Source organism: Metopolophium dirhodum, chromosome 2 (genome assembly GCF_019925205.1).
Source record: "Metopolophium dirhodum isolate CAU chromosome 2, ASM1992520v1, whole genome shotgun sequence".
In the NCBI taxonomy this organism is placed as follows: Eukaryota; Metazoa; Arthropoda; class Insecta; order Hemiptera; family Aphididae; genus Metopolophium; species Metopolophium dirhodum.
The window spans coordinates 30,546,174-30,559,232 of record NC_083561.1 but is presented as its reverse complement, the minus strand read 5'-3'; the positions used below and the strand labels follow the sequence as shown (position 1 = coordinate 30,559,232).

General features: G+C 31.5%; 1 protein-coding gene across 4 annotated transcripts in view; it reads left to right on the top strand.

Moving 5' to 3' along the window:
• The window catches only part of LOC132938517 (triple functional domain protein), a 119,143-nt gene that overhangs the window by 100,392 nt on the left and 5,692 nt on the right, over nucleotides 1-13,059 (top strand). For all 4 annotated transcript variants that reach the window (XM_061005399.1, XM_061005398.1, XM_061005397.1 and 1 more), the window contains 3 exons: nucleotides 8,232-8,331; nucleotides 11,739-11,844; nucleotides 12,504-12,659. In XM_061005399.1, coding sequence (XP_060861382.1) covers nucleotides 8,232-8,331; nucleotides 11,739-11,844; nucleotides 12,504-12,659 — 362 coding nt within the window. The remainder of the gene's footprint in view (nucleotides 1-8,231; nucleotides 8,332-11,738; nucleotides 11,845-12,503; nucleotides 12,660-13,059) is intronic.

Below are 13,059 nucleotides of genomic sequence, written 5' to 3'. Positions count from 1 at the left end.
TTAGGTAGGTAGTGGTTTCTTAAGACTTTTTCAACGGCAATCTATATTTTTAGTTTCACTATCGCAGAAGCAATATATTTTCTAATAATGTTGACGTAAAAAATATCGGATATTGAACCGTTTTAAGTTATAATACCCATAAGCTTTAATGCTTGTGTAGTCGTGTAGATGAGCTCAGGAGTAATGGACCATAACTTTTTTACTCGCCTCGACCAAACTTTAAATGCTTATTAGTTATTTATACAAAACTATTTGTTCACCATATTCTATATTTATACATCAATATTTTTTTAAATACAAAATAAAAATAGTCAGAAATGAATCACATATTATAATGTATTATCGTCGTTGTAGTAAAATAAAATAATAATATGCCTTCGATTTCTGACGATAAATACGTACGAATCGTGGTATACATTCGAGACCATGTTCCACCGCAGTAAAACATCTTCATGTACCTACTTATAATAATATTACCACAAATTCGTTTCTCGACTAGCTAGACAGGACCTTGTGCGCTGCACTTGGCAAACCGTATTGTATTCCTGCAAAATAACATTTATCATCACATATGATGAATATATATTATGTTACACTCTGCAGGCAAATCCTCATTATATTATGTGCTGTAGTATATATACCTATAAGAACGAACAATAGTGGATTAGAACGTCGAGCGATCTATTTTGCGTAGTTGTGCGCATTTTGATGTTAGCATTTATATAATGTATACAACGTTTGAATAATGATTGATGATAGTGACGAAAAAAAAAATATTCATGCTCGAAACGACGATTATGCTGTAAACACGTATAAATGTTTGCACATTGTATTCTCGCAGTATAAAATACTATATTATACCGTACTGTCTGTGACGTATGGTTCGACATTTTCTACAAACTAGATTAATTGTACTGCAGTATACTTATACTCTGTATACCGTGTGCATACGCAATTACTATTTGAATCCCATTCTACATAGTCGTTCGATAAAAGCCGTACATATACTCCAAAATATTCCACCAACATACTACAACGATATACGTCGAACTTTTTGGCACGGTGTTTCGAAGAAAATATTCGCATACACTTCCAAATTCGGGCGCCATCGTAAATACATCCTACGAGATAACGTGAACGATCTGTATTATACTCGGCAGACTGTTAAATCATATTATAATTTAATTATAACACACACACATACATATATATATTCGTATGAATGTACCGCAATTTAATATGTTCGCGTTGACCGTCGCGGTCGCGTGGGTGATAATTTACTGTAAATATTAAATGTTAGGTATATAATAACCTGAGTGCCATGTATTATATATTATGTTAATGAATACAGAATGTTTTATCGTGGTTGCGCTCGTTTTATATTGTTTCCCGCAAACTGAAGCCTATATCAATTATGATGCAACTCTGCAACTGCTGTTTGTATACTTGATATTTAATAAAGTATTTCTCGTGTATGTATTATTATGTAATGTAATAAAATATTATATATTATTGTGTAACGAACCCACTAGGTGTTATCATTCGCTCTGTATACAATTTTCGTGTACGAGATTTATTGTACTTATCGACGAACGCACCAATCGCCTTCGACTTGACTGTGTGTGTGTGTAAATAGCGAATAAACCTACCACTACGGTTTGCAGTATCCGCGTGAATCCTTTTATCCGTAGCGGGTATCCGGCCGTCCGTGTTTATAACTACGAGTTGTGTTGCGATTATAATATTTTATTATCAGTGGCAGAGAACTGAGAAGAATGATTCCTGCGTCAACGCCGTAATTGTGTCCGTATTTACATTCCACGCATATATTAATGTCTCCGTCTAGCACAGCGCGTGCTCGTCATATGTTCACAGGTATAAAACTACGTCGTTTTTTTATCAAACGATAATCTCAGCGAATACGAAAAATAATCTATTTTTTTTTTTTTTTATTGGGTAACCCGCGGCAACATAGGCCATTGGGTGTGGGGAGGGCACTGTAGGTTTTTTATATTGGGTAGGTTGATACACGTGTGTTGTGTTTGGCAGAATTTCTAATGGGGCACCCGTAGGTTTCTGCCGTGCCCCGGGGTGGGGGGATGGCGGCACTTGTTCTCCGGACACCGTGACTTGCACGGAGAAAAATGCCGCCCAGTGGTCGGGGATCGAACTCGGACCGGCTGTGCCGAATCCGTCGCGTTAGACCGCTCGGCCCACCTCGTCCCCAAAATAATCTATTATATGCCTTCTTAATACCTGAATAAAATAGTTTTCGTTGTGTTAGAGAAGAAAATCTCCCCTTTTTTTAATATATTACTTATCGTAGTGCAATTGATGGATCCCCGTGCGTGTCGTAGGCGGACTTCATCTACCACCCACAACTCACGCTAAAATACGAAAAATCGAGTAACTATATTAATAAATGACATGGCGATAGACCGCCTCGTGCCCATATACGCAAGGGCGCCGTTTCCGAATAAAAACTTAACAAGCGGTCAATTTTTCAAATCCCGTGACCTGCATTTTTTATGTACAATACGATCAGCCTCGAAAAAAACAAATTTATCGTTATAATAATATTGTGTGTAAAAAACAGATTATATGCTGTAGCAGAGAGGAGTATGTTGTTAGCGCGGTTCGGCCCGGCTCATTTCGCGGATTCGTTGCCGCCGCTGCCGCTGGACACAATGTATAGTATAAACACATATTATATTATTTTATACCTCTGCAGACTTCGAGGCCGACATTTTTATAATAATACAAATTCTTATAACATATCCTTCTGTCGGAGACGGTCGAGCAGAGAACGTCGAAAATATACGAGTGGAATCTTTTGTACCATACAAGGTTCTGTATATTATTCCGCCGCCATTCTTCAGAATAGCTCGCGCAATGGCATTGTATACATGCAGTATACACATAGTTGATTATATTGTTCGATTTTCTCCGCGAATCCGACCGTCATCGATGACACGCTTGCCGTTCTCCCGGGTAAGCATATTTTCAAAGTCGAAAAAATGGTCAATACGCGTTATCCGGAAGCGAAATTCATATGTATAATGATATTATTATTATTTACCTATATTGTCACCGTCGGACAGCTCTCGTTCGCCTCCTCTGGAACTGAAAGTTAAGCGCCCATCATTATCTCGTATTGTCATCATTTATCACCATCATCATCGTCGTTATTGCAATTATCAATTGCTGCGGAAGGTCCGGTCTACGACCGACCGTGTTATGGCTGCGATGGTAAAATTCTCATTATTTTGTTTATGATTAATTTTTTATTGATTGTCTCGATTCTTAAGTTTCACGTATCGCAAAAATTTTAACATTATAATATAATATTCGCTATTTCGGTGCAATCTATAATATTTTCGATATCTGTTCTACGTTTTTTCAACATATATTATTTGCGTACAATATACTGTTTGTTTATGGTATCATCGACTATATTATATGAGCAATGAACCTAATAAAGATAATTGTTTTCTTAATTCGAACATGATGTGGTATATATATAGAGGTATTACTTAGTATATACGCTCTTAAAGTGGGATATAATAACATCGTCAGAATTAAACAAGAACCGCCTGTTTCGCCAACTAAACGAGCTACTCCTTTATATTATATACAGATAAGTGCATGTGTTTGCGATACAAATCTCGTCAAAGTCGTCGTCTCGATGAGGCCTCGTCACACGAGACTCGTATATGGATGGGACGGAAGTTCGACCTATTTGTATTGCCATTGGCTATTTGTAAAATAATTGGTATTTATTTTGCAATGTGATTTCATTAATTGCAAAAAAATATATTATATAGCTATGTGTTGTCAACATAATAATATATCGATAAGCCGCATAAGCAACAGTTTAGGTATTCATAAGAATTCTGGTATACTGTATGACCACGAATTATATAAACAATAATGAAAGCTAATTGTTGTGTGCGTACCTACCTTATTTTAACAATGTTTATGATAAAAATGTTAGGTTGTATTATTAAAATGAACTTTGTACTATAAGAGAAAATTATGTAATTTATGGTGAGTAACTTTTATATTTATATTTGTAGACGACGATGATGCTGTCGTCGTAGTTTTTGACACCTTCATCTTTGACAAAAGCCCACACATATTCCATTATACCTATGTCATATTATATTTATATATACTTACATATACCGTAATAATATTTACTATAATTTATATGCATATTAATTAGTTAGGTGGTTTAATTTTTGTAACCGACGGGTGTCGATCTCGCCTTTGGGTGCTCGCCTCGTCGCTTCACGTACGCATTTACATAATAACATAATAGGGTTCTTGATTGTACGTATATAATAAATGCATAATTTATTCTATAAACACGGTTATCACTATGGAAGAATAATAGCTTGTATAGGTATATACCGAATTACACCAACCGTGGGCTGTATAACATAATATATATATACCGCAAAAGTAATTATATTTTAATGTACCTACCTATACTGCTTCTATATACCGCTGTTGTAGTGTTGTATTATACCTACAGTATAAAATATATATAAATACTAACATTTAAAAAGTATTTTTAATCGATATAGTTTATATAATTACGCTCTACGACTGTGCAGATAATAATATAATATAATACATCGTAAATCTTTTCGTATAATTATTTTACAAAAAAACACGTTATTTTCGCTCTTTGGCGTTGCTATACCTAGCGGTCATTAATTGTAATTTTATTTATTTTTTATTGTATTATGCATAACCACTTTGACGATAACCACCCAAACGATCAAAGCGCATCGGGTTGATGGAAGAGGAGAGATATTTTAAACTTCAAAATCGTAGCACTTTTTGTTAGCGTTTTACCTTCATAGTTACGAGATACTGGATGGATCTAATTTTTTCCAATTTATCCAATTTTTAATTTGGAAACCACTTAGTATATTGTTATGTGTAAACAGTTCAAGCTTTTGTTGTGTGCATATTATATCGGTTTTATACCGATTAAAAATGATATTGTTGTATAAATTATAGGTATATAATAATAATAATAGTAATAATACAATAAGTAATTTGTAGTATATCGATTATGGATATGAATTCTCTATCATAAAATATATTATATTTCCCCTATTATATGGAGAGACAATATCCGTAGTGTTGTTTTAGCATTTAAAAACGTATACCGTTGTACCTATATAAAACAAAACAAATTTGTGTTTATCAGTTCCAATTTATTGTGTGTTGTTTAGTTTTATTATTATTAGTGTGAATTGATTTATTAACTAACTTAAGGATACGAACATTTATTTGTTTTTGTTTTTTTCCCCGATATTGTTTAATTATATTTACGTTAAACACACGTTGAAGCAGACAAACTTACCTAAGCTAATCCCGCGACCGTAAAATTCCGTTCCGCGGCGATCGTGGATATAAAATAAAATAAAACTATATAACCATTGTACAATTACACTACGATAGTGCTACTAGAAGATTTTTCTCGATGCAATGTTTGTGGTTTTGCATCATTCAAATAATTTTGAAAAAGAATATTTTGAAACAGGGTATTTTTTAAAACTTCGATATCAGTGAGTGATAGTGCGGTACCCCGTGAAATGTTCGTATGCATTATTGTTTTAAATGCTCACAAATACGTACATGCCACATGGTATACAAGGTGTTTCACGATGAACTGACAATTGCAATTACTTTTGTTCTATTGAACGTTTTCAACATATTTTTTTTTTTTTAATTGTCAATTTTCGTCTGCGGTACAATAAGAATATTTTTTGATTTTTCTTTTAAACATTTTGTATGTAAAATTAAAAAATTAAAAAATTTTCTATTTGATATTTAAAAAAAATAAGATAGCTATTTTGTAAATCCGATTTTTAAACAAATTTTAAAGTTTGTTCGAAAATCGTTTCAAAATATTATAAAATTGTGCAAACTTCAAAATATCATAGAAAATAAACGGTTGAACATTTTACTTTTTTTTTTTGCGAATGTATTTTAAAAACCATATCAACAAAATGGCTATTTTAATTTTTTCAAATACCAAATAGAAATTTTTTTATTTTTTTAATTTTACATACAAAATGTTAAAAAAAAAATCAAAAAATATTTTAAATGTAGTGTAAAAGACAATTGACAATTCAAAAATGTTAAATAGATCAAATGTTATTTCAATTGTCAGTTCATCGTGAAACACCCTATATATCATCGGTTAAAATCGGTTAAAATCGTTTTATATTTGTATATCAAAATGTTTAGAATATCTAAATGGAATAATCTGTAATATAGTTGTCATTCAAAAAAACCACACAGTCACAAAACGTCGCATCAATACCTATATATATATTACATACATAGATAGATATATATCTATCTATGTATGTAATATGTATGTATGTATGTATGTATGTATGTATGTATGTATGTATGTATGTATGTATGTATGTATGTAATGTATGTATGTATATATAATATATATGTATGTCTCTCCTGCAGTCTCCGTATCTATATCTGATACACTGGGGTTGGAACGACTCGTGTTGGTTTATAAGTTTGTTATCGCTCACCAAAATCGATGGCTGTGGTATTTTACATCGTATATTATAGTCGATACGCATTGCAAAACTACAACAACTACGTATTAACGTTGTAATAATAATAATAATAATAACGATAGTACCTCGTAAATTTTGAGGCGACGGCCTCCTGGGTTCGCCGCCCACCGTCGTTACGTATTATAATATTATTAGTATTGAAAATTTGAGGAGGGTAAAAAATAAATTCGATTATAATATTACATTATAACAGGTAGGTAGATCGGTACTATATGTATTATATAGATTTTGGAAACAACATGTACCACGGGGCGTCGAGCGTGCGTACCTTTAATATTCTTATATTAGAGGTATATAAACGAAATTTTTCATGAAAAACTTCAATATTTTTAATCCAATAATTGCATTTTGGTTGAAAAAATGTTACGTTCAAATAATCGTAGCTAAATGTGAGTTTAAAGTAAGATTTAAGTTGTAATCAATATTTAAGATACTACGATTTTCAGTCTATGCCTTATTATACAACAAATATATTTATGTTCAAAAACTTAAAACTATAAACGCACGCGCCTACCCGGTTAATTAATTATGTCAACATGTTTTTGTGACGTATTTTATACTAATGATAAAATATTATAAAAGTCATGATAATATTTTTTTTTATAAAATATATAATATAAATTACTTGATAACGCTCATTTATCGCATATAAAAATAGCCACTGTGAGCAGTAGTACAAACTAATATTGAGTGTCGGATGATAAATTTCAGAGGGTACCGCACATATTATATAGTCTCGTTTTTCAACTGCTTACTGCAGTACCTATATACTAAACCGTGGTGGCGAACCATCGATGATGCCGTGGTTACAAACTATGTATTTACTATTTACATGGTAATGTCATATCATTTCAAAACTTAAAACTTATTAATTATAATATTTATAATTAATAATGATCATATTAGTATAATTATTATTCGTGAAATCAAATGTTAATTTAAATTTGTGCGCTAATAGCAGTTAGACTTTTTAATCCTAGTACAATAGTTCGTTAATATAATTTAATTATGAGTGCAATTGACTTTGGCCGATTTATTTGTATTATTATTTCGCTAACTTAGCTGCCATATAAACATTCGGTAACGCAATTGCGATTGTTTTATTATTATTATTATTAGTATTACTATTGACTCCGGAAGTAGTTGTAGTGGCTATAGTCATCGTCGCACTCACGTCACTATTCAGTACATCCCGTCTAGATAGGGAATGTTTCTCCGTCGCTATTTACCTTTGGCGTACCAGTTACAGCCGTGTCGCGTTAAATGCACGTTTATTGCCACTGGTTCTTGGAATTTTACATCATGATGGCATACGAACACCGCGAATACGTTGTGCCGCCATTTTTACGTAAAAAAATACTTCGTGGTTTCCGTCAGTGTGTATTTTCTTTTTTTTTAACTGATCGGCATCATATAATAATGAGCCACACGTGGTAACGAATTGGAGTTTTTGCTCTTTTTGAATAGTTATATAGAATAATAATATAATGCCCATTTATTCTGCGCCGGGGTTCGGTCGACCATTGATTTTTGTGTATTTTTGTGTGCGTGCTGTGATGATAAATTGTTGTACTAATTGCGATTTGTGTTTTTTTTTTCTTTCAGAAACCATTTCTGGAGAATGTGTGGATAACGCCGCCGCCGCCGCTGCAGCATCTTTGGTTTGCAATAACTCACCGGTGACCAAAAGACGTGTTTTCAGCGGGTACGTAATGATTTTCATCTCGCTCAATCGCTGCAGACTTTAATATAATAATATATATAATCTATCATAATTCATAAAATTAATTTATATATTATTATCGACCGACTCGTCTGTTTATGCGTAAATAATATATTATACTAGGTACATGTGTACATCGTATATGCTGCAGACCGCCCGCCGCTCGGCACCCACATTTGTCATCGCTTGTTAATTGTATAATATTATAATGTTATGTAGGTCTTATGTACTATTATATGTTCATGGTCACGAGTTAAGATATTGTATGGTTGCCTGACGGGATATGAAAATGTTCCCCATAATTCACAAGTTATATGTAGCGCTCGCAACGGATGTTCTTATATGCGTGATAACAGTGTAGTGTTTATAATCAAATAACTATATACCTACAAATATGTTTTTATTTAATAAATTGTTAATATAATATAAACATAATATTATATTCATAATATCATTAAAATTTAAAAAAAATTTTAACCAGAAACCCGAAATAATAATATTATATTTTAATTAATTTTAACTATAGCAATGTACAATATTTTACATCAAAAATGTATAGGGTTCATTCTTTTTTGTCTAACCGTGGTATATATAGGTACGAACTTGTACATTACAATTTATCAGATAGGTACCTACATAAGTAATAATTTATAATATTATTGGCAGGGGCGCCCCTAGACAATTTTCTTGCGACTACATTACAAATAAGTTTACGTAACAAAATATTGTTTCATAAATTCACCTTTAATTTTTAATGTTGTTATAATGTAATATAATTAAGTGCAATGGTATATAGTACAAACAATGAAGTAATAAATAATAAAATTATTATTATAATAGTATATAAGTACAACTTATAGCTATACAATAAAATCAATTTTCCGTTTGTTTTTTGCAAGCCGGTTACAATTATATTATTTATATCTACTTCAATATCTCTATGTACATGCATTAATGCCAGTCCAGCCAATCTAGTTTGCCCCATTTGGCTCCTTAACCAAGTTTTTAATCTAAAAATCATGTTGAAAAGCTCCTCTCTGCAGAAGCAACGCTTACAGGAAGTGTTCCTAATATTAATAAAAGCTATCTTATAATTGGAAAAATTACCATCTGACAATGCTCGATAGATTAAAAAACATCTTTCGGAAGATTTTCTCCTATAAATATAAATAAAATTGTAACTAATACCGATACCCGCATAGACTGTGGCGATACCAGTATACCACATAAGTCATAAGTATTTATTACTTATTAATTATTATCTTTATCTAAACTGTAATGGTTATCCATAGATAATAATTATTATTTTTGTGGTGATTAGTTTTTCTACTTAGGTATAACGGTAAATTAAAATGTTGATCAATTATTATTTTGTCGGCAATGATAATCATATACATTAAAAATTGTTACGTGGGGCCCCGTTATAAACGTCCCTTCGCCCCCCCCCCCCTTTGGGACGCGCCTGATCATACGAATATTTTCTGAAAATATACACATTTCATTGAACCGGTTTACCGATTGTCACATAATAATATAATATTATACATTAATATATTAGGTACATTGTGATATTCTAATTTTTGCGACTCGTTATCATAAACTCAAAGTATTTCATATTTTATGAAGTTTGAATTTTAAGTAGGTATACCTGGGCTTAAAGTATCTCTGCTCTTAATATTTTTCCTGAAAATGTTAATAGCTTCTATATATTGCTCTTATTAGTGTATTTACGTATACATTTACCGTTTTGAATTCATAATAAACTCAATTTTGTCTTATCGAAAAGCAAATATACTCATGTATTATATATCACGAGAAGAGTGAAAACGTAATAACGTTAAGTATTGATTATAAAACATTCAAACGTATTCTTCATGTGTGGCTGCATTCAAAACTCAATAATATTGGATATTTTTAGATTTATTATTATTGTGTTTTGTAGTAGGTACGCACGTTGTAGTAAATTTGAATTGAGCTTAGTGTGATATTATTATTATTAACATTGCAATGCTCGTCTTATAACATATCTTTTTCATTTTTTATTTTGCATTTTTTTGTATTCATTTTTTGACGATTTTCAATTTTATAGTAATTTTTTCATATTTAGAGCATTTTAGAGTTTTTGAATCCAAAATTTAAATTTAAATTTTTTGAAGATCTTTACATGATTTTTATATAAATTGAACAAACTATTATATTGTATAATATTGTAGTAATGTGAGTGTCAAACGAGAAACGGGCCTATAATAATGGTGTGGTTTAATCTGTTATAGCAATAAAATCAACGTCCGACGATATCCTTCAGTACGAGTTATACTGTCGTAACATGTGTGAATTTATTTTCTATAATTTTTTACTTTATTATTTTATTGATTTTGTTGATTGCCTTTAATAGTTTAATCACTTTAATATAATTGAAAATTCCAAAACGACGGCTAGTTTCCAGATTAAAGAATTCCAAATCAATCAGTTCTGTCTGTAAAACTTTTTTACAATTCTTTAGAAATTATTAAAAATAAAAATAAATTAGGACATTTAAATCATCCCAGCCCTAATTATTAAATAAGGTTTGAATATTATTACTTTTTCTTTGTAATTTTTTAATCAAGTAACTATTTAGGAAATAAATTAAAATATACGTTTGCAAATATATAGGTATAGTTGTGAAAATTAAAAAAAGATGCGCGCGGAAACGTATTTTATATATATATCTATTATGATTGATCCCCATCAAAAGTTCAAATCGTCGCGATCAAATACGTTCTTAAACGTATTTCATGTATCTGTATACTTTTATATATCGTTCCACGACACCACATGTAAATCCCGTATCGACGTGGTGTTAATAATGTGATATTTATTATAATATTATGTGTGCGCGCCCTCCTCGTGCTTGCAGTGTAGTTATACACTTAAACTTACATCGTGTGATCAATTCTTACTTTGCGCGACTTTCTCTTTTCGCCGCGGGACATACCGCGCACAAACGTTTATTACTTGCGATATGCAAATATATTACCTACACATAAATATATACACGTAAAGGCGCATGTTATTATAACGAACTCGTCGGTAACGCGATATTTTTTGATAATGGCGATTTGCCGCGGCGCCACTGCGACGATGATATTTCGTCCGCGGTTGGGTTTCCTTATAGGGCCACACGGAGATTTCCCAACCTCCGGCCCATTACCATATATATTATAATAATAATATACGCGTTTTACAGTCTATGACCATATGTGGTTGTATATTATATACATGTATATATATATATATATATTGCAGTCTCTGACTGACCACAGCCGCGTTCCCGATGGTGTATATTATAATTTAATTATTATATATTTGTCGTATACTCATTACAAGCGTCGTGTTTTTTTCCGCAGGAGGATGTGGATCCCACAACCGTTGAGGAAATTCAGCAACGGCAGCAAAGTCGACAAAAACCACGTGCAGTCGTCGGCCAAAAAGGGATCGGATAAAAAATACAAAGTAAACCTAAATATATACCTATATACTTACCAACTATTGCCATCATATTATTAACTGCTAAGTTCGGGACTTGTGGCGAATGTCTATCCAGATGTCCATATTGGACGTATAATACTATATGTATAGCCGAATAATATAATATACAATTATAAATTTTAAGTAAAGATAATTCGAGTAATAGTTTTTTATTTTCAAAGTTCTAAATGGATGTTGCCACGTTTATGTATGCTTTGCTGCGATTTTTTCATAAAGATATAACTTGTATTATTCGTGTGTAAGTACATTGTCAAAAATGAAATAATTTAAATTCTCATAATGCATTGTCTAGACTCATCTAGATTATAGAACATAATTTACCTATCAGTATTCAAAAATTAAGTTTGTGCAATCGTAGCAATAATATTTTTATTAAAAAAAAAGAAACTCCATACATAAATAACAAACTACAATGTTTAATATGTAATTTTAAAACGTTGTGTTAAATAAAGATCATATTTTAATGATTTTTTAGTGCTGTAAGTATCGAACTATAATTTTTACTATATATTATATACTTATACATATAGTATTAATTAATTGGTACTTACTAATAATTCCGTAAGATATATTATGCTTTTAATAAAATAAAAATACTCATGCGTGTTGTTTTGTTTCTATAGTCACCCGTCAGCGAAGCCACCAAAACTTTGCCGAACGAAGACGAACAGAACGGTGAAGAACCGGACGACGATCTCGAATTGCCACCACCCATGAAACCCATTTCCGAGTCGATTTTGGTGAACGCCTCCGACTCGGCCACAGTTCCCTCACAAAGAGTGAGTACAATTATTACATTTTATATTTTATGGATTCCTTATTCTTGAATGTACGAATAATGAATATCGCAATAATATAATAATAATATGTTCTCGATTATTGTTTTAAATCGATACTCTTAGTATTATATAAATACACCTTTTATAATATTAATACCTTAACGCGCGTTCAGCAACCTCCATTGGCACAACTAGAGGTTTTTTTTTGGACAGTTAGAAATTTTGGGGGATCTGATTAGGTTATCAAACTGTTTCGAACCAAAACCAAAGATTTACCGTTTTTTTTTTTTCGATGCCTTTAAAGGAAAAATTTTCAAAATACATTTTACTATTTATGTACCTCATATTTACATATAATACTAAGTAAATATTTTGATGGATAAATAATAAATAATCATCG